Source organism: Erinaceus europaeus, chromosome 9 (assembly GCF_950295315.1).
Source record: "Erinaceus europaeus chromosome 9, mEriEur2.1, whole genome shotgun sequence".
Classification (NCBI taxonomy): Eukaryota; Metazoa; Chordata; class Mammalia; order Eulipotyphla; family Erinaceidae; genus Erinaceus; species Erinaceus europaeus.
Window position 1 is genome coordinate 26,464,435 of NC_080170.1, and position 22,738 is coordinate 26,487,172.

General features: G+C 36.2%; 1 protein-coding gene and 1 pseudogene across 3 annotated transcripts in view; one reads left to right on the plus strand and one right to left on the minus strand.

The window, feature by feature from the left end:
* The window catches only part of PLOD2 (procollagen-lysine,2-oxoglutarate 5-dioxygenase 2), a 95,846-nt gene that overhangs the window by 62,473 nt on the left and 10,635 nt on the right, over positions 1-22,738 (plus strand). For all 3 annotated transcript variants that reach the window (XM_016186005.2, XM_060197551.1, XM_007518072.3), the window contains exons 6-13: positions 1,598-1,661; positions 2,716-2,813; positions 8,694-8,795; positions 12,620-12,745; positions 16,234-16,355; positions 17,227-17,331; positions 19,619-19,744; positions 22,068-22,209. In XM_016186005.2, the coding sequence (XP_016041491.2) occupies positions 1,598-1,661; positions 2,716-2,813; positions 8,694-8,795; positions 12,620-12,745; positions 16,234-16,355; positions 17,227-17,331; positions 19,619-19,744; positions 22,068-22,209 (885 nt within the window). The remainder of the gene's footprint in view (positions 1-1,597; positions 1,662-2,715; positions 2,814-8,693; positions 8,796-12,619; positions 12,746-16,233; positions 16,356-17,226; positions 17,332-19,618; positions 19,745-22,067; positions 22,210-22,738) is intronic.
* LOC132540531 (small nucleolar RNA U3) lies at positions 981-1,049 on the minus strand (annotated as a pseudogene).

The following is a 22,738-nucleotide window of genomic DNA, read 5'->3' on the forward strand; positions in this document are numbered from 1 at the left end:
GGGAAAGGAAAAGTGCTCTCTTAGCTGCCTCTGCTTCCTCTGAAATCTCACTGCTGGGCGTGCAATACTTTTCCTTCTGTAAATCTCACTGAGGTTTGGTTTCTTTCTAAGCATAAGAGTTTTTTCTGACTACTCTGTGTCTTTATCTACTTGGTCAGACATAACTGCATCCCATAGACTAGGTGAATTAAACTATATAAACTTGTTTCATATGGTTCTAGAGGCTGGACTTCTAAGACCAGCATACCTATGGTTAGTTTCTTTTTTTCCTTTTTCATTCTCCAAGTATGCTTTTATATCTCAGTTTATTATATGTCAGAAAAAAACAAAAACCCACACAGAACTAGTGCTGGTAACATCAGTGTACCAACTTGTTCTCCAGAGCTTTACTTTAAAAGCATCTGTTGACTTTTATTTCCCCCTGCATTTTTATTATGAGGGATTAATGGTTTACAGTAAATACAGTTGTTGATACTTGTGTAATTCTAGTGAACATTCTCTTAAAGGTTTATAGGTAGCAACCACCTTGCTGTATCTTCACATGGTGACATGGGGTACAGAGAATTCTTTGGAATTTCTGGTTATAAGGACACTGATCCCATCAGCAGGGTCCCAACTCTCATGGCCTCTATTTAAATCCAGTTACTTCTCAAGGTTCCATTTCCAGATTCATTCACAACGGGAGCCTGGGCTTTGACATGAATTTTGAGAGCACATAAATGTTCAGTCCACATAACATAGGAAGATAATATTAGGAATATTATTGTAACAGATAAACCTATCCCTACTTCCAGGGGGAAAACTTTATTGATGGTGAAGTAGGGCTGCAGGTGTCTGTCTCTTTCCCACTCTCTACCCCATCTGCCCTCTCAATTTTTGCCTGTCTCTATCCAATAATAAAAACATTAAAAACAATAATATATATAAAGTAATAAGTAGTCAAAAAAATCTAGTGTATTGAGAATCATGTTGTGTATAAAGCAGATTAATATTTTTGATTAAGTTGTTTATTTACAAACTATAGAAATGATCTCTGAAAGTATAGTCTTTAAGTTGTTTATTTACAAACCTGCAGACCTAGTGCAGCAGCCAGACTGGCATGTTCTGCTGTGTTAATATTCCCCACAGTTACCAGAACAAAGGTTAATTTCTTCTGCTACTTGTCCATTGTAGGCCAGCAGGAGGTTTCAGTTTATTGTCTTTATACAGAGAAATTGGCTGATCAAATAGCCATCTCAAACCTTACTGGTCCCCATGCCAGGGGAAATAACATGTTTAAGTACCTTGAACTGGCAATTACGAGTCCAGGTTGGAAGTAATTCATTGTACTTCTGCTATAAATACATGGTGAGAATAGTCATATGGTGAAGAAATAGAAAAGTATGGAGAATAGTGTGACTGTGTACCATATCTTTTATTCTTATATGGAGTCAATTGTAGATTATATTCTTCTTTCTGAAGATTCTGAAGAATAGTGCATGGATAATTTACATATAGGATCTTGAAATATCCCTCCCAACATGACATATATGAATATGACAGTGTTATTTGCTGTTATTGTTGTTATTTTCAATGCACTTTCTCTTTTAACTTTTAGGAGGCTATTAACATCACTTTGGATCACAAATGCAAAATTTTCCAGACCTTGAATGGAGCTGTCGGTATGCTTCCTAAATAGGGGATTCCAATGAACACCTGTATTTTCAACTTTTCCTTTATTGGCCCCATCTTGGTGTTATAACTAAGATTTTCTGTGAAAATGTTCCATTGTATAAAAAATATTGAATTTATTCTTAGCTTGATATAATTTATACAATTCAGTTAAAATCATTCCTTATCATTAGCACTAAAAATGTAAACTTAGTTAGAATTTAGTCACAACCATCTAAAGACTGTGAATATATTTATAAATTACTTATGCCTCATTATCACAGTTTTAAGTCTTTGTGTTGTGAGTTACCCATGAATATTCCAGTATTTTGACCTACTTGGAAATTAGCTGCTCCTGGACCCATATCTTGTTTACTGTGTGCAATTGTTTGTATATGTGTGTTTGTTCTACATAGATATGACAAAGTGCATTGATACACTAATTATTTGATGCATTAAAATAAAATATATCAGCTGAGACAACAGCATAATGGTTATGCAAAAGACTTTCATGCCTAAGGCTCTGAAGTCCAAAGTTCATTCTCCAGTACCTTAAGCCAGAGCTTAGCAGTACTCGGCTATCGCGTTTTTGTATTTTCTCCCTGTCTCTCACATTAAAATAAATAAATAAAACATGTTAATTCATAATACTGTTGTACTTAGAAAATTAAAATACCATTGTAATTGAGTAAGTCAGAAATAAGGTTCTCAGACTACAAAGCATTTAGTTTAGAGTGGTCAGGAAATGTGAGGAGAGAAATTTGGGCGCACAAGCACACTGCTTCTGCTCCTATCTGATTTGTGTGTTTCTGCAGTTTGCAGTGTATCTTATTGTTGGTCATCACTTGATTATACCTGGCAGGATTCCATTCATCATATCTTTATTTGTTAGTGTCTTCATAATAACTTGGAAAGGCAGGTAGGGCTCCCATTTTGTAGAACTTACTTAGAGGTCTTTCTGCTCCTCAGTTCTAGAAGTGTTGTTTTTATTAATGTCCTATTCATTTGTGTGGATGCAAACTTTAAATTCTTAAAACCTGCCCCCCCCCTTTTCTTTTAACCCAGATGAAGTTGTCTTAAAATTTGAAAATGGCAAAGCCAGAGCTAAGAATGTATTTTACGAAACATTACCAGTGACAATTAATGGAAATGGACCCACCAAGGTGAGTCATGGTGACCTTTCTTCACTTCTTTATTTTTTTATAGTAAGCTTGAAGAAATGTGTGTGTGTGTGTGTGTGTGTGTGTGTGTGTGTGTGTGTGTGATTTCTTACGTTTCCTCCCCTCCCCTTCCTATCTTTCTGCTCCCTTTCCCCTCTTTTCCTCCCTTTTCTATTCCTCTATTTCCCTTTACTCACTCTCGCCCCCCATGCCTTTACATGGCTTTATTTTGTTGCCAGCAATTCTGTGGTTTAATCTTTGCCATAATATATTATCTGGTTTCATTCAGATTAAACAGACTTATAATTTCTCCTCTGAATAGTGGTTGATACCCTTTCTTTCTATTGGTAACACATTTACTGTAGCATGTGATGCTAGCTACCTCTAGAAAGTGAGATATGTTTCTCTAATGTCTCATACAGGTTATTCTTTCTGCACAGGAATTGTTGTGGTCATTAAAGGATCATTTCTCCAGGTGGGGAGAAAGGATAATATTCATGCAAAAAGACTTTCATACTTTAGTCTCAGAGGCCCCAAGTTCAATCCTCAGCACCACCATAACCCAGAACTGAGCAGTGCTCTGAACTCTCTCTTATCTTATATCATCTATTTCTCTCATTAAAATAGGTAGAATATTTTTTAAAAGGGTAATCTTTTCACCCAAGTCATTATTTTCTAGATTACTAGCCCAACAGAGATTAATCTTCCATTTTGCTTATGTACTCTACTCTCCATACTCTACTCTACTCTATTCTACTCTACTCTACTCTACTCTACTCTACTCTACTCTACTCTACTCTACTCTACTCTACTCTACTCTACTCTACTCTACTCTACCCTACCCTACCCTACCCTACCCTACCCTACCCTACCCTACCCTACCCTACTCTACTCTATCCTTCCTACAAAGCAGTCTGCCTCTAATTTTTATCAATCTTCCCAGCTCAGTTCTCTCCTCCTAAGCATTTTAAAGACCTTCAAGTCTTTTCCATCCTGTAAACAAAACAAAGCTAGAAAAACTAAAACATCCTCCTTAATCCATAGTGCTTTTCAGCCTGCCTATCTTCTCTTATTCCCTTGATGGCCAAACTTCAAGTCACAAACAACTCCTGGCTACCACTGTTGCCCTTTCCCTACCCTCATCAGGAAATGCACCTGACTAGGTCTTTTGGTCATGGTCTCTTTGAGTAGTAGACATTCAGTTTCACTCAAAGATAACATTTGTCAAGGTAGTCCCCATTTCTATTTACTTTGAGTACTCTTTCTCTTTGCTTCCACAAAGATCTTTTTTGCCTATTAATTTTCTGGCCTTTCTTCATTTTCAACCATATATATATTTATAGGTAGCAATCTTTTTTAAAATTTAATACATGTAGATCAATGTTTAGGACCAGGAGTGATTCAGTATAATTTTATTTGTTAAATGGCTCACAGGTTTTACTTCTGTATTCTTGGGTAAGTGGCTTCATTCCATAACCATAACTTTTTTTTTTTTTTAAACTAGGGGGACTAATAGTTTACAGTAAATACCAGTTTGGTAGATGTCTGAAATTTCTCTGTTTTCTGCAAAACACTCCCTGGCGAGGTCTTCCTCCACCATCATGCACCAGGATCTGAAAGCCTTCCCCTCCTCACAGAGTCCGTTGCTTTGCCTATACCAAACCTGTTCTAAGTTCTACTGGTGTGCTTAACCAGGTACGCCACTGCCTGCCCCTGCAAAGTTCTACTTTGTATCCCTCCTTTCTGTTTTTATATCTCAACTTCTGTCCATGAGCAAGATCATCCCCTATTCAGCACTCTTTCTGGATTATCTGACTTAATGGTGGTGACTCCTTCAAGCTCCATCCGAGATGAGGTGAAGGCAGTAGCAGCACAATTTGTAATAGCCCAAACCTGTAAGCGACCTAGATGCTCAACAACAGATAAGTGGCTAGGAGAGTTGTTGTATCTATACTCAATGGAATATTACTCTATAAAGAATGATGCTATAAAGAATGATGCGTTCAAAGACTTTTTCCTACTGCTGGTGATTTTCAAATTCTTGTTGTAGCTCCTGTATCTTTCTTGAACTCCAGGTTTGATTACCTAATTGGTAAGCATTTGTTTGTTATGTAAAATCCAAGATCTCATCCCATTCAACTCTTGTCTCCTGACTTCTATCTAGTTGATTAATCACAACCTGCACTTTGTTTTGCTTCTTTAAGACCTGTTACTCCTAATCCAAGAACTGTCTTTTCTAACTCCTATGCAGTTTGTTTTTATCTGCTTTTTTTTTGCTAGTGCCTACAGCAAGTTCTTTGCTTTAGATCACCAACAACCTTAACAAGTAACAGTTACCTACCAGTAGCCTGGAACTAGGAACATTCTGAAGTGGAAACATCAGTATCTCTCCAAGGACTTTTCTGTGAAGTTTCAGATTCACAACTGGTCTTTTAACTCTCTTCTAAAATAGTATTCCTATTTTTATGGTTCCTAGTCTGTTAACCCTAATCACTTCTCCTGACCTTACCCCACATACATATTTTTCATGTTCACTCATTCTATCCCTTAGTTCCTGCCAAACTGAATTATCTACCTTCAACTCTGGAAAAATTCATGTTTTCCCTATCTGTAAGTCCTTTGTACATTTGCTTAACTCATTCTAGATTTCTCTGACCCTAGTTGCCACTCATTGTACCCTGCTGTGGTAAGTTCTATTAATTTTTTCAGCTATCAGTTTAGTCTTACTCTTTGGATCTCCTTTGTGCATTTGCAATATCTAGAACTTCTTCCATTACATCATGTGTCAGCTTTTTTCCCCAATACCATACTTTTTTTTTTTCTTTGGTAGAGAGAGAGAGAGAGAGAAAAGAAGAAGAAGGAGGAGGAGAAGAAGGAGAAGAAGAAGGAGGGAGGGGAAGGAAGGAGAGGAGAGAGGGAGAGGAGAGCCACATCCAACACAGCTTCACTACTCATAAAGCTTTCTCTCCCAGGTTGTGGCCAGGGACTTGAACCTGAGTCCTCACACATGGTAGCATGCCATGTACCGCTGAACTATCACCTGGCCCCACCACACTGTACTGTCTTAGTTATTGTAACTTCATAATATAGTTTGAAGTTTGGGAGTACATATTCTTTTTTTTTTTTTTTCCTAGTGGTATTTTTTCAGTTTGAGGTCTTTTATGGTCACAAAGATATTTTAGTACTGTTCAGTTTCCATGTAACATGCCATTGGAGTCTTGATAAACATTGAATCTAGAATGTTACTGTAGTAAGATGAATTCTTCCTGTCTAGGAGTATGGAATATCTCTGTTTGCTTGTGTTTTAAACAGAGGTCTAGATCTCTGAGTTTGCACATGAAAACAAACTATTTCTGAAGCTAATTTTATTTACAATAAAAATAAGGACCATGATTTTTGTGTATAGTTCCCATAATGCTTGATTTTGAATCATTGGATGATTAAGAAAAAAGAAAGGAAGGAAGGAAAGAAAGAGAGAAAAAGAAAAAAGAGGACAATTTGGTTGGGAAAGTTTCTTTGCCAGTGAAATGCCATCATACTTGGAAACATTTTGATATTGGGAAACAGAGACCAAGAAAATACTATTACCTAGTAGCTGGGAACTACTTAACTATATAAACAGTTTGCTGTACTTTTCAAAGCTGCCAGAGTAAATGTCTGTAGTTTTTAATGAAGAAAACAGATGTAAATTGGGGTGGTGGACACCCTCTGCCTGTGTGGTAAGATGTACAAAACTGAGCTTTCCATTCAAAAGCAGTGTTTTCAGAACATAGGTATCTATGCAAATAAAACAGATTTAAAAGTAGGGAGTAGAACACTTACAAAAGGAAATTTTCATTCTGAAACTTAAAAAATGCCTTTATATGTTCGACCATTTTTAAAAATCCTGATCAGTTTCACAACCACCATTAAGATTCTAATAAATTGGTCAGTAAGTCATGAAATAAACAACATTTATGAGATTTATGAAATGAGGAAAGTTTCAGTTTTTATGGTTAGATGGAAATTTTTAGACAAGTTATTTGGGGAATATCTTTTTCCCTTCAAAATGTTCTCCCCCAGGATCTGTAAACAAACTTGCATTTCCTATGGATTTTTAAAAGTCTGTATTCAAAATAAGATTTAATAAAAGACCCATTTTTGCAAGCATCTTTGTTTCTTCCCTCCACAACCATAATTTCAATTTGTTACTGCTTGCATTTGTAATCTGACAACACTAAATCTTTTTAATTATAAGATACAGTGGTAAAGTTCCCACATTGACTCTTCAAATGTTAGTGAATGACATAACGCCATATTCCTATCAATTCCACAATTTGTTTCCTAAATTATCATATAATTTTGTATGGTTCCTTGCTTGTGCCTTATAATTGTGCTGTATAGATTCACTGTAACTATGTTTACAGTATCTGTGTGACACAAAGATTTTCTCATTGTTAATTCCATACTTGTTTCAGGAGCATTTGTTTCAGTTTCAGTACAATAGAAATATTTGGGATCCTCAATATTCGGGAGGATTCTAGCCTAATAGTACTGAACTAATGATCTCATCTACTTTATACCATTAGAGCTCTTCAAGCATCTGGGGAAGTTAGAAAGTTACCACTTGGTACTTGTGTATATTTGGGCCATCACATTTAATATGTTTATTCTTTCTTATTCAGTAAAAAACTAATGATTTTTATAGCCACAATAAGAATTATAGGTCTTCCCTTTTAATAGTAGTAATATAAATCATAATCAAACATAGTTTGCTACATCTTCACTATCCTTAGGTGAAGTAAATATAGTTTGTAAAGAGGATTTTTTTAATATTTAAAAATACCATATTACTATAGGTATTTAAATTTCTATAGAATATATTAAATTTTGAAAGTTAAATCGGCCAAATTTCCTCTTAGGTGTTCATACTCTAGGGATAATCAAGATATATTTGAGTATTCACTTTTTCTCTCTTTTATCTATATAGTCTCACCTTGTCCACTCAGAGCATACACAAACTTACAATTTAAAGATAAAATGAATCCAGATAGCTGCTTAAGAAGAGCATATAAACGTCAACAATGGCAATAATAACCGCAACGAGGCTGCAACAACTAGGGCAACAAAAAGGGGGAAAAATGGCCTCCAGGAGCGGTGGATTCATGGTGCAGGCACCGAGCCCAGCAATAACCCTGGAGAAAAAAAAAAAAAAAAAAGAAGAGCATATAAGTTATGAGTGAGTTTATTTGAGAGATCTGAAAGGGATATATAAGAAGTAATATGGTAGTATATTGTTGATAGGATTTATGGCACTTAGTGGGATGGCTGTAATCTGGACTCTTTTCTCCATGAATTTCCTTCTACGAACTTTCTTGCTCTGAAGTCAGTTGTGCCCTTGAATTGCCCACTATCCTTGTTTGTGGTATGTAGCATAGTTTCCTGGGAATGTTCCATGCTTTCGGGGGATAAAGTTTAGACAGTTTATTTTTTGTGGTAATGGCTGGTCGAGATCCCACTGCCCATTTGCTGTTAGGAGGCTGCTCTGTGTCTTTAGTCATTCATCTTATTAATAAACCATTATTCATGTGACTGCTCTTACTTTCATTGTTTTGGCTAACAAGTTTCATTAGCCCCACTAAAACTAGCTTTCATTGGTTTTTCAATTATTTCTCTAAGAGTATTCTTTTATATGATGAAGTAAAATAGCCCTTATGGTTTAACCACATTGGGTACTCTTTTGGTCTGGAAAGAACTTTATTAAATGTGTACCTCAAAGTAAGAAATACTGGTAGAGTTACTGGGTGATATACCTAAACAGAAACTATACTTTGAACGTAGATGGTAATGGAATTGCTGGGGGGAAGCTTACTTTTATTAATATAATTTTCCTTTATTTACTAGGTTCTACTGAATTATTTTGGAAACTATGTACCTAATGCTTGGACACAGGAAAATGGCTGTACTCTTTGTGATCTGGATACAATTGACTTATCTGCAGTAGATGTAAGTGGAATTGACTGTGAAATATAGTTAGAAAAAATATATATTTTCAAGAAATACAGTGATGTACAAAAAAGAGAGAGAGAGAAGGGCACATTATTATTTAGGTTTGATAGTATGATCATGGATTTATAAATCTAAAATAGAATGAAAATTGCTGGATTTATATATTTCTGAACTTTGTCTGAAAGTCAAAGCAGGTAATTATTAACATTGAATAGCTTGTTGTGATTGGGTGTTTGATTAAAACACTAGAAACATTATTTTTTAACAGAATTTTTTTTTAGTGATTTACAAGATTGTAAGATAACAGGACTATAATTTCACACTGCGCCCACCACCAGAGTTTGTGCTCCCTATCTTTCTTGCTGCTCCAATAACACATTATAACTCTCACAAAGTCTTAAGGGACAGTTTGACTTTTTTGTTTGTTTTTGCAAGTTCATGTGTTTCATTTCTCTATATTCCGCATATGATGCTTCAGTATTTGTATTGACTTATTTTTCTGTTTTCATTTGCAGATGTAATTATTAAAATATATGATTATATATATAATGTCTGTTTTGATATTTTACATATATTGGGTTGTCAAAAAACATATTTTTTTCTTTCTTTGCAAAAATGCGTTAAGACTTTTCTGACAGCCAAGTTGTAATTTTCTGGGCTTCACAGAATTTTTCGGTAGTTTTGTTTTTGAAAGTTTTTCAACTGAGAAAGCTGAGATAGATATATCAAGTATTTTATGTGCATTTGACTTTTTTTTTAAGTATTAGAAGTAAGATTTAAGGATTGGATTAATTGACCTACCTACTGTAATTATAAGTGTAACTGACTATCTGTGATAATGTAGTCAGAAGGCATACTATTGTGTATATGGACAGCTGGGTTGTATATATGATTTTTTTTTTTCCTTTCCCTGACCCACTATAGATTTATTGAGTGTCTGCAGCATGCTACACATGTAAGACCCATGCAAATAGAGAATCCTCTCAATGTGAGACACTAATGCCCCAGAGTTTATTTTTGTACTCATAGTTGTCTGAAAGCAGTGACTTATGCATATTTGGGAGCTTGTGAATAGAGCTCTGTTTTATTTGAAAATAAGACTTTTTGGCCAGTCTCTCAAATAACAAACTAAATGTTTCCTCTTTGGAAAGAATGCCAGCCTATTCCTGAATGAAATTACATTATGAAGATGTTAAAAATTTATCCTGATCTCTTTAGCAGAATGTAGAGCTGTCTTTTGGAGGGAAAGTTCATACTTTTTATCTGTTTGGTTTCTATTTACACAAACTTTCTAGTGCAAAGATAAGAATAGTTATATTTAAAAGATGTTACTTTTTTGCATAAGGGAGTAAAAAATCATGTGATCTTAGCATCATTCTTAACCTGTTTGGTTTTATAGACAATTGAATAACTAGAAAGCTAGTTTTTTATGGAAAAGAAATTTCTTACATGTTTATATATGTAGTTATTATATACAAAAGATAAAATAATTACATAGGGAGTTTGACATCTGCTTACTATATTCTTAAATGTGGGTCATAGTCAAGTTTACAAGTATAGACAATAGTGACTATCATGAGGGCTGGTAGAAAAGTTAGAGTTTTTTTATATATAATTTACTTTATATTGTAAATTATATTTATATAGGAAGTACTAAATCTGCAATGAATTTTAATTGTGTTATCATTAGTATATAAAAATGAACCTAGAGGGGGGTCGGGCAGTGGCGCAGTGGGTTAATCGCACGTGGCGCAAAGTGCAAGGACTGGCCTAAGGATCCCGATTCGAGCCCCTGGCTCCCCACCTGCAGGGGAGTCGCTTCACAGGCAGTGAAGAAGGTCTGCAGGTGTCTATCTTTCTCCCCCTCTCTGTCTTCCCCTCCTCTCTCCATTTCTGTCTGTCCTATCCAACAACGAATAACATCAACAATGGTAATAATAATAACCACAACGAGGCTACAGCAACAAGGGCAACAAAAGGGGGAAAAAATGGCCTTCAGGAACGGTGGATTCATGGTGCAGGCACCAAGCCCAGCTATAACCCTGGAGGAAAAAAAAAATTAAAAAGTTAAAAAAAATGAACCTAGATTATGAAAGCCTAGCATGTGTAAGCCCAATATGTAATATGTACTAACTGTATGGTCTAATTGGCTTGATTCCTCTAAATCCCACACTCCCCATATGTAAAGTTGAAAAGTAAGTAACTTATAAAGTTATTATGACATTTATATGAAATACATTATTTGTGCTTGATATTTTGATCTTTTCTCTACTTATTTCCTCTTATCCAGAAGGTAGATATTTTATCTTCCATTGTCCATATTTGTGTTTTTCACTTTATAATAGATATTTGGATATATAAATGGAGCGATAAAGAAATACAGCAGTGTAACAGGTGTGCTTTAGTGCAAACAAATTTTGCATAATCCAATTAACAGGCACATGTGAGTCCTTGTGTGTGAAAAAAATGGGGGTAGAGGTCTCTTTGGAACTTAACAATAATGATACTTTAACCATCTATAATCCTCAAATTGATACTTTAGGACATACTTTTTAAAAGACATCATAGAACACCAATGTGTCCTGGAGCCCCGCTTCCCCAGAACCCTGCCCCACTAGTGAGAGAGACAGGCTGGGAGTATGAATCGACCTGTCAATGCCCATGTTCAGCGGGGAAGCAATTACAGAAGGCAGACCTTCTACTTTCTGCACCCCATGGTGACCCTGGGTCCATACTCCCAGAGGGATAAAGAATAGGAAAACTATCAGGGGATGGGATGGGAAATGGAGTTCTGATGGTGGGAATTGTGTGCCCTTGTACCCCTGTTATCCTATGGTTTTGTCAATGCTTCTTTTTTATTTAAAAAAAAAAAATCATAGAGAACTCTTTCACATGGCCCAGGTAATTAAAGAATGACAAGGTAGCTTAGTTATGTTTCTGTCTTCTAGACATTTGTAAATTCTTCAAATCAGGATATTTCACTTTTTTTTTTTTTTTTTGCTAAATGTCAGTAACACAGACTGACAAATACAGTCGGTATTTTAAAAGTTAGCATTTAGTGAATACAGACAAATTGTCTCTAAAAACATACCCAATGAAAAGTTAAGAAAATATATAAAAATAGAGACAAGGGAAAGTGTATTAATGAAAGAAGATATTTTTCCCTCTATATAATAGTGAAACAAAATGCTATCAGTAAAATCAGATTAAAAGAGGTGTGGAAAAACAGCAATAAAGTCTCCAGTGATTGTTTTAATTGTGCTACAAATTAGGCACTGAGATTCCAAGTCAGGAACCAAAACTGGAGACACAATTATTCTGTTTTCTTAGATGAAACTGTCAAAATACCTTTGATCTAAAGGAAGTGTCTTTATAAACACTATCATAAAGCATTGAATAGCAAAGTAGGCATCATCCTTTATCACATTCATATAATCCGTATGAGAGAGAACTTCCTCTCAAACCCAAACTATAATGCCAAAATGTGAGAAAAATTATTTTGATGGAATCTACAACAGTATCAAGTGTTAGGGACTGCCATAGGCCTATTAAAATTAGCTTCCAATGGAGGAGATGGGATATGGAACTCTGGTGGTGGGAATTGTGAGGAATTGTACCCCTCTCATCCTATGGTCTTGTTGATATTATATATATATGTATATATATATGATTTTCAAAATTAAAAAAAAATCAACAAGTCTCATTGAATTGCTGTGCTAGTCTAGTTGATGTTACGCTGATTAAGACTTGAAGAGAATTTAAAGTAATGCCACACTACTGTTAATTTGTCCTGTTTGTTTATTTCTTTCCCATAAACAAAGGTCCTTCCAAATGTCACAATAGCTGTTTTCATTGAGCAACCAACCCCCTTCCTACCTCGATTTTTGGACTTACTTTTGACACTGGATTACCCAAAGAAAGCACTCAGACTATTTATTCACAACAAGGTAAGTATTTGAGAAGTCAAGTTTTTTTTTTTTTTAACACACATATATATTTTAAAGATTCTATATATTTATTAATGAAAAACATAGGAGGAGAGAGAATGAACCAGGCACCACCCTGGTATGTGTTCTGCCAGGGATTGAACTCAGGACCTCATGCTTGAGAGTCCTGATTCTTTATCCACTGCGCCACCACCCGGACCACGAGAAGTTAAGTTTTTATGTGATAGAAGTTTATCTGTGAATATTTGTGATCTTCTGTTCATTATCACTTAATTATGTCTAAAACGATCTATTATACTAAATTCATTGGAAAGGTTACAAGTGACTAGTGCAGACTTTTAGAACCTAAAATTTCATTGTATATACACTTGTATCACAGTATTAGGATGGGCCACATGAAACGGCCATGTTTTTATGGATCAGATATGGTTTTAATGACCCAGGAGTTGGTGCAGTGGATTAAGTGTTCAATCCCTGCCATCACATGTGCCAGAGTGATGCTGTGGTTCTTTCTCTCGCTCATATATATATAGTATTTTCTTTATTTACTGGATATAGACAGCTAGAAATCGAGAAGGAAGGGGTGATAGAGAGGAAGAGATACCTGCAACACTGTTTTAGCACTCGCAAAGCTTTCCCCCTGCAGGTGAGGGCTGGGGGCTTGAAACCAGGTTCTTGTGCATTGTAACATGTACACTAACCATGTACACCGTCATTCGGCCCCATAAATACATACTTGAAAAATAAGATTATTGTGTCCCAGGAGGTAGCACAGTGGGTAAAGCATTGAACTCTAAAGCATGAGACCCTGTGTTCATCCCCCAGAGTGATACTCTGTTCCTCTTTCTCTCTTTCTCATTATTAAATAAACTATATCTATTTGTATATCAGCTGTTTTCATATAGGTTGATTTAATCTATATTGAAGCCAGCAGGTTTTCATATACTTTTGCCTTGGGGTTAGCTCTGATACTTTCTTTTATAGGACCAATTATTAAATTGTTTGGTATAATATCAAAACTGAAAATAGCTTCCGGAAAGAATGTTATTTTGATTACTCTCACAGTGGTATGTTTTTCATGAAAGAATTTTGATATGGCATCACCTTCAGAGCTTCCAATAACACCTCCCACTAATAAATTTAAAAACATTTTTCCCGGGAGTCGGGCTGTAGTGCAGCAGGTTAAGCGCGGGTGGCGCAAAGCACAAGGACCGACATAAGGATCCTGGTTCGAACCCTGGCTCCCCACCTGCAGGGGAGTCGCTTCACAGGCGGTGAAGCAGGTCTGCAGGTGTCTGTCTTTCCTCCTCTCTGTCTTCCCCTCCTCTCTCCATTTCTCTCTGTCCTATACAACAACGACAACAACAATAATAACTACAACAATAAAACAACAAGGGCAACAAAAGGGAATAAATAAATAAAATAAATATAAAAGAAAACATTTTTCCCTCAATAATTGAGGGAAAGAGTTGACATTTAACATCCTCTGTAAAAAATAAGTTGTGAATTGTCCTGTTTTTTTTTTTCTCTTCTGCCATACTACAGGGCTTTTTTTATTTCCTCTTTATTGGGGGGATTAATGGTTTACAGTCAACAGTAAAATATAGTCATTTGTACATGTGTAACATTTCTCAGTTTTCCACATAACAATTCAGCCCCCTCTAGGTCCTCCTCTGCCATTATGTTCCAGGAAGCCTTCCCCCCAACCCCAGAGTCTTTGACTTTGGTGCAATACAGCAAACCCAGTCCAAGTTCTGTTTTGTGTTTCCCTTTCTTTCTTGTTCTTCAACCTCTGTCTGTGAGTGAGATCATCCCATATTCATCCTTCTCTTTCTGAATTATCTCATTTTACATGATTCCTTCATGCTCCAAGATGAAGTGAAGAAAATTAAATTACCATTTTTTCCTTTATTGGGTGATTAATGTCTTACAGTCGACAACAAATACAATAGGTTGTACATGCATAACACTAGGTGAGTAGTATTGCATTGTGTATATAGACCACGACTTTCTTAACCACTCTTCTGTTGCTGGACACCTAGGTTGCTTCCAGATTTTGGCTATTACAAATTGTGCTGCTAGGAACATAGGTAGACACAAATCTTTTTGGATGGGTGTGCTTGGTTCCTTGGCACTGGGGACTGAACTTAGTCCTCATATATACATAGTACAGTTGAATGATCTCTTCTGGGCCCAGTCTTTCCCTCTCTCAATCCCTCCATTTCTCTCTCTCTTCTTTTCTCTTTTCTCTCTCTCCCTCCCACTCACCCTTCTCCCCTCCCCCTTCCCTCTCTTTCCCTCCTCAATTTAAAGGAATAGGAAGAATGAGGGAGGAGGAAAGGGAAGAGGGAGAAACCACAGTACTACCCCACCATCCATGGAGCTCCCCCACTGGCAGTGATGTCCATAGTGTTCACATGAGGTATTGGTGCTTGAGTCTGTAGTCTCAAATACAGTCAGGCCACATCCTACCAGGTGAACCATCTCCCCGCTTTCAAAGTAATGTATACAGGGGTCAGGTGGTAGCACAGTGGGTTAAGAGCATGTGGCGTGAAGCGCAGGGACCTGCGTAAGGATCCCAATTCGAACTCCTGGCTCCCTCACCCACAGGGGAGTCGCTTCACAGACAGTGAAGCAGGTCTGCAGGTGTCTATCTTTCTTTTCCCCCTCTCTGTCTTCCCCTCCTCTCTCCATTTCTCTCTGTCTCATCCAACAATGACGATATCAGTAACAATGACAACAATTACAACAATAAAACAAGGGCAACAAAAGGGAATAAATAAATATTTTTAAAAAAGAAAAAATTGATATGGGGAGCTGGGTGGTAGTGCAGCCAGCTAGCACATATGCAAGAACCTGTGTTCAAGCCTCTAGTACTCTCACCTGTGGGGGGTTGGAGAGGAAGGTTCATGAGTGGTTAAACAGTGCTACAGTTATCTCTCTTTATCTCTCCTTTATACTCCCATCTTTCTCAAATTCTCTCTGTCCTAGAAAATAAAAAGAAAGGGAGAAAAAAGAAAAGGAAAGAGATAGCCACTAAGTGGTGTGGATTCACTGTTCAGGTATGAAGCCCTATCAGGAAGGAAGGAAGGAAGGAAGGAAGGAAGGAAGGAAGGAAGGAAGGAAGGAAGGAAGGAAGGAAGGAAGGAAGGAGGGAGGGAGGGAGGGAGGGAAGGAAAGAAGGAAGGAAGGAAGGAAGGAAGGAAGGAAGGAAGGAAGGAAGGAAGGAAGGAGAGAAGGGAGGGAAGGAGGGAGGAAGGAAAGAAGGGGGAAGAAGGATAAATATTAATATGTGCCTAATTTTTAGATTCTTCATGTAACATTTGGTCAAAGTGTAATATATTTAATATGGCTATCAAACTTTCTGTTAGTGAGTGAACATGTGAACTGTGGAATTTACATCTTTGTGAAGCCATCCCTACATAGAATTACTTTTTTCGTCATATTGTCTTATTTTCTCTCTAATTCTCAGTTTTTAATTGTTACAGGAAGTTTATCATGAAAAGGACATCAAAGTATTTTTTGATAAAGCTAAACATGAAATCAATACTATAAAAATAGTCGGTCCAGAAGAAAGTCTCAGTCAGGCTGAAGCCAGGAACATGGGAATGTATGTTTCAATATATTTAAAAAATCCTACTAAAGAAACTTTAAAAATAACCTTTTCCTTAAAAATGTGTACCCTAAACTTGAGTATGTTAACTGTGTGTGTGTGTGTGTGTGTGTGTATACACATGCATGTTTTTGTACATATACATGAATTTTCTTCTACTGTTAAACTATATTTGTGTTTCTCTGTATTTACATGTAAATGGCCAAGGAAGTTCTTTTTCTAAAAAAAAATACAGCCAATATACTTAATAAACTATTAACTAAATATTATAACTATATTTTAACCATAGTCAAATATGACTGGTGTACCATAATTCAGTATTTACTGTCTGAAAATTCTATCTGGTAAGAATGTGTTTCTGTCTGTGGAAAGAGTAAGTATAAGAAACAAAGGAGTATCTTAGAATTCTGTGCAAATCATAAAAGTATTAATACCTAAAGAGTCACATGTGTATATCTTCAATATTCACTTAAAACCAAGTTGTTGGAGATACAGGACTTCATTTTTTTGGGTATGTGCAATTTATTTGATTTGTTTAAAACACAGTAAACACACTGACAAATTATTTCCCCGTTTCAGAAAGAATTAACTGTTAAAAATTGCCAGTTACTATTGTCTGTTGGTGTGAGATGTTTATTGTGGTATGAAGATAGATTTTCTTCTGGGGCCTATAATTTGATTTTTTACCTACTTTTGAAAATTTGTGTTGACAAAGTCACCATTTTGAGATTCTAACAAAATTTGTATATACACTTACAATTTTTGATTAGAAATTTTGAAGAAATCTTCCTTTACATGTAAGCTTTATGTTAACATTTTTCAAATGGAAAATAATCACTTTATCTAATTCTCCTTTTTTCTACATCAGGGATTTTTGCCGTCAAGATAAAAGCTGTGATTATTACTTTAGTGTTGATGCAGATGTTGTTTTGACAAACCCAAAGACTTTAAAAATTTTGATTGAACAAAACAGGTACTAATTAACCTTTAATATCAACTTAAAATGATAATCATTTCTGACATCTATAGAGACACACTGTAATTATTCATATGTGCTTTGCAGATTGAGGAAACTCATTTTCTTCAACTTAAAAACTTTCAACTCTAGTTCATTTGTTTTCTCTTTAAGAAAGCAAATAGGAAAATAACTGAATGGCAGTTAAGAGTAACAATATTAGTGGTGATTACAGATGCTTGAGTTTATGTATCCGATACTAATAAAGTTGATCTTTTAAGACTTTCATGAAAAGAAATTTCACGAAATTGCTGAACTAGAAAGACAGGTGAAAACACAGCTGTAATTTCTACAATTTGAAAGTCATTGTAGAGGTACAAATCATTCTATAGTCAGATCCGGTGTTCTGTTTAGTTTTGAACTCTTTATTACTGGGCAGTACCTGCTTTTCATATAGTTGAGTTGAAATGGGAAAAAGATACCATGAATACCACATTATAATGATCCTAATATCCATTTACTTTTTTATATTTATGCATATATGTGTGTGTTTTAATTGCTGTCAGAGTTATTCTTAGGGTTGATCTCTAGCTTGCATCATAAGTCCACCACTCCCAGTAGCCATTTTTCTTTTAATTTTTTTTTAAATTTCATTATTGGGGGATTAATGTTTTACAGTTGACAGTACATACAATAGTTTGTACATGCATAACATTTCTCATTTTCCACATAATACAACCCCCACTAGGTCCTCCTTACCTCAGTCCTTGTGCTTCTTGCCATGTGCTTTTTTTTTTTTTTTTTTGGTTTTTATTTATAAAAAGTAAACATTGAAAAGAACCATAGTATAAGAGGGATACAGTTCCTACCACCAGAACTCTGTATCCCTTCCCCTCCCCTGGTAGCTTTATCCCTCTGGGAGTATGGACCCAGGGTCATTATGGGGTGCAGAAGGTGGAAGGTCTGGCTTCTGTAATTGTTTCCCCGCTGAATGTGGGCATTAGCAGGTCGATCCATACTCCCAGACTGTCTTTCTCTTTCCCTAGTGAGGTGGGGCGGATAGAAAGAAATTAAGAGCAATGGAGACGATAGGGAGAAAGATATTTTAGCACTTGTGAAGCGCCACCCCTGCAGGTGGGGAATGGAGCCTCAAACCTGGGTCCTTGTACATGGTAATGTGTGTACTCAACCTGGTATGCAACTACTTGGCCCACTAATGATCATTTATTAATGCTAGTGCTGCTACTTGTAAAAAGGTTAATTGCCCTATTAGTGTACTTTACTTAAAAATTTTTTTTTATTTATTTATTCATTGGATGGAGACAGAAATGGGGATAGAGTGGGAGAGGATGAGAGACTCCTGCAGCACTGCTTCACCACTTGTGAAACTTCTCCCTTGCCTTTATAGGTGGGAACCAGAGGCTTAATCCCAGAACCTTGTGTATGGTAACAGGCACACTTAATCACATCCACCACCACCCAGCATGTTAATAGTCCACTTTAATAAGTGCCAAACATTGTTCTCAGTATCATTTATATATATATGTGTATGTGTGTATGCATATGTATTCATATATGAATACGTATCAGATAAAATGGCTAGCATTGAACTATTAGAGTAACTTTATTTTTCTCAGTTAAATATAAGAGATTTTTTTCTGTATTTTTTTATAATTCTATTGGGCATTAGTGGTTTATAATACAGTTGTTGTCACATGGGTACACTTTCTGACCTCGGCATGACAGGTGTCTGCAAGACACTTTTACCTCCAGCTTGGGTCCTTTCCCACTGACATGCATCAGAATCCCAAAGACCTTTTTTTTTTTTATGTCTTTATTGGGGAATTAATGTTTTATGTTCGACAGTAAGTACAGTAGTTTGTACATGCATAACATTCCCCAGTTTTCCATATAACAATACAACCTCCACTAGGTTCTCTGTCATCCTTCATGGACCTGTATTCTCCCCTCCCCCTACCCCAGAGTCTTACTTTGGTGTGATACGCCAAAGTAAGACTTCCATACCACCTTCTCTTCCTTCCCCAGAGTCCTGTGCTTTGAATATAAGTCATTTTACACTTTCATATGCATTTCTCAGTTTTTCCTTACCATTTTAGAAACATTGAAAATTTTCAGTGTGGTAATTTAAAATAAATAAATGTTGGAAGAAGTAAGCTCTTTATTTTATATCTTACTTTTAATTTTTTTTTTGACTAGCTACATGTTTTCTCTGTCTTGCTAAATCATATAGTTCTGTGGTAATTTTAAAATAAATTGTTACCTGAATTTGTTTTTCTCTTCTTAGGAAGATCATTGCTCCTCTTGTAACACGTCATGGAAAACTGTGGTCCAACTTCTGGGGAGCACTGAGTCCCGATGGGTATTATGCTCGATCTGAAGATTATGTGGATATTGTTCAAGGGAACAGAGTGTATGTGGCTCAATTTAATCTTTTAGTGTGAAATGCCATAATGTAAAATTAGTAGCTTTAGTAGTAATATTTGAATTCTAATTATTTCTTTTCTTTCTTTAGTGGACATTTGAAAAGCCAAAGATGACATATGATCTTGAAATACTTGTAGAAAATAAGTTCACTTTTAAAAGGCTTTAATCTGCCAAATTTCCAAAGGATCCAACTTACTATTGTGAATGTACAAAGAGATAATAATATGTGGTTACTATCTTAGGGCAGTTAGAAGAGTAATATGCTTTGGTTAAAAGTTTGGAGAGGGGGTAGTCGGGCAGTAGCACAGCGGGTTAAGCTCACATGACAAGCACAAGGACCGGTTACTATCCTGGTTCAAGCCCACGGCTCCCTACCTTCAGGGGAGTCGTTTCACAGGTGGTGAAGCAGGTCTGCAGGTGTCTCTCTTTCTCTCTATCTCCCCCTTCTCTCTCAATTTCTCTCTGTCTCCATCCAATAACAAACAAACAAAAAATTTTAAAAAAAAAGTTTGGAGAGGTAATTTAATCAATTTACTTGGATAAATTTATTTTTACAATTTACAGATGAGCAAATAAACACCTATCACATTTTTTCAACATTTCCCAATGCATGTTTACTGTGTGAAATGGCTAATATTCTGCTTTTAAAAAGGATAAATTTTGTTATCACTATTTGGTTTCTAATTTGGGATTTTGAAAAGAAGATACTGAAAACAGTGTGTATGATATTTATTGTAAAGATAATAGTTGAGTTTCTTTTTAAACCTCTTATAGAATTACTTTGAAAAAAATTGTTGTTGATATTTATTTACTTCATGAGAGATAAGAGGAAGAGGGACAAAGAGAGTGGTCAGAACAGCACTCTGGCATATGCAGTCTTATTCAGAACCTCTTGCGTGCAAGTCCTTAGGTATGGGCCACAAAAATTGTTTTGACTAAAGGAAAAAAAAAAAAAGAAAATACCCTCAAATTTGTGGAATTTTGTTGTTGTAGTTGTTTGTTTTACTGGAGCACTGCTCAGTCTGGTTTATGGTTGTGCTGGGGATAGAACTTGGGACTTTGGAGCCTCAGGCATGAGAGTCTCTTTCTTTGCATAACCATTGTGCTATCAACCTCCATGAGGTAGTTGTCTTTTTTTTTTTTTTTGCCTCCAAGGTTATCGCAGGAGCTACGAATCCACTGCTTCTGGAGGCCATCTTTGTTGTTGTTTTTATTATTATTATTTATTTTTATTTTCCCTGTTGTTGCCCTTGGTTTTATTATTATTGTTGTTGATGTCGTTGTTTTGGATTGGACAGAAATGGAGAGAGAAAGGGAAGACAGAGAGGGGGAGAGAAAGACACCTGCAGACCTGCTTCACTGCCTGTGAAGCAACGCCCCTGCAGGTGGGGAGCTGGGGGCTCGAACCAGGATCCTTATGCTTTTTCTTGTGCTTCGCGCTGTGTGCGCTTAACCCACTGCGCTACTGCCCGACTCCCTGTTTGTATTTTTTAAATTTTTTAATTATCTTTATTTATTTGATAGAGATAGCCAGAAATTGAGAGGAAGGCAGAGGGAGAGAGACAGAGACACCTGCAGCCCTGTTTCACTACTCATAAAGCTTTCCCTCTGCTGGTGGAGGCCAGGGTTTGAACCCGGGGCCTTGTGCTTTGTAACATGCTTGCTTAACCAGGCGTGCCACCACTGGCCCCGTTGCTGTTATTATTGCTGTTGTTGTTGGATAGGACAGAGAGAAATTGAGAGAGAAGGAGAGACAGACACCTGCAGACTTGCTTCACTACTTGTGAAGCGACTGCGAACCCCCCCCCCTCCACAGGTGGGGGTCCAGGGTCAGGATCCTTGCACCCTTCCTTGCTCTTCATACAATGTGCGCTTAACCCTGGTGTGCTACTGCCTGTCCCCACGAGGTAGTTTTTTAAAATAAGTTTTGTTAAGTTAATAGGGGGAGAATGCTGTTTTTTGTGTGTTTGTTTTTTGTTTGTTCAGTTTTCTTTTTCTTAGAGATGTTGAACAATAGTGTCTGAACTGACTTGTCAGCCATATAAGCAGAACTAAAAAGAGAAAATGTTCTCTTATTACTAAAACTATAGGTTATTTGTTGATTTAGCTCATGAAGATGCCACTCATAGTTATGTATTTGTGTTTTTACATGTGTCAAATATGAAATGTGTTTGCATATATATGTAATTTGATTCAATGATCTCCTCTAGAGAATCTCAAGATGTACAAAACATTTGTATTAAAAACATAAAAATTAAGCTTGGTTGTTTTGTATTGTGGTATTTTGGATGTCTTCTCTTTACTTCCAGAGGAATATGGAATGTACCATACATGGCTAACGTGTACTTAATTAAAGGAGTGACACTCCGATCAGAGATGAGTGAAAGGAACTATTTTGTCCGTGATAAATTGGATCCTGATATGGCTCTTTGCCGAAATGCTAGAGAAATGGTAGGGTTTAAAATGAGAGCTTGCTTGAATGTTCTTGTTAAATGGCTTGCATTACCAGTTGATGTGTCATTGTCTTTTGATGTCCTTTTTCTTTCTAATTTGCAAGTACTAGCCAATTTTTTTGTTTGTGTATTCAAAATTTTGGAGCAAATTCTTTGAAAACATTTTCCTGTAGAAATAATTTGAAAAATGTTAGGTATGCTGTTAACGTTAACTCATAACCAACAGTAGGACTTCAGTAGGAAGTCTGGGTTTGTTACAAAGTTTGCAATTTTAAGAATTTATCTTGACTTCTGTTTGAAAGTCTGTCATGAAATCTTGACCTAATTCAAATGAATTAATAAAGCCCAGGTGAAATGACCATGTACCCATTTAAGAACACACTTTGTTCTGAAATCGTCACCCATCTTTTTTTCTGCCATTAGCAACTCCACATTCGTGAAGCAAGTTCTTTATTACTAAGATGAGAGCATTGAAATATATAATACATTTAGCATACATGTACAACTAGTGCAGTATTGCTACTCTA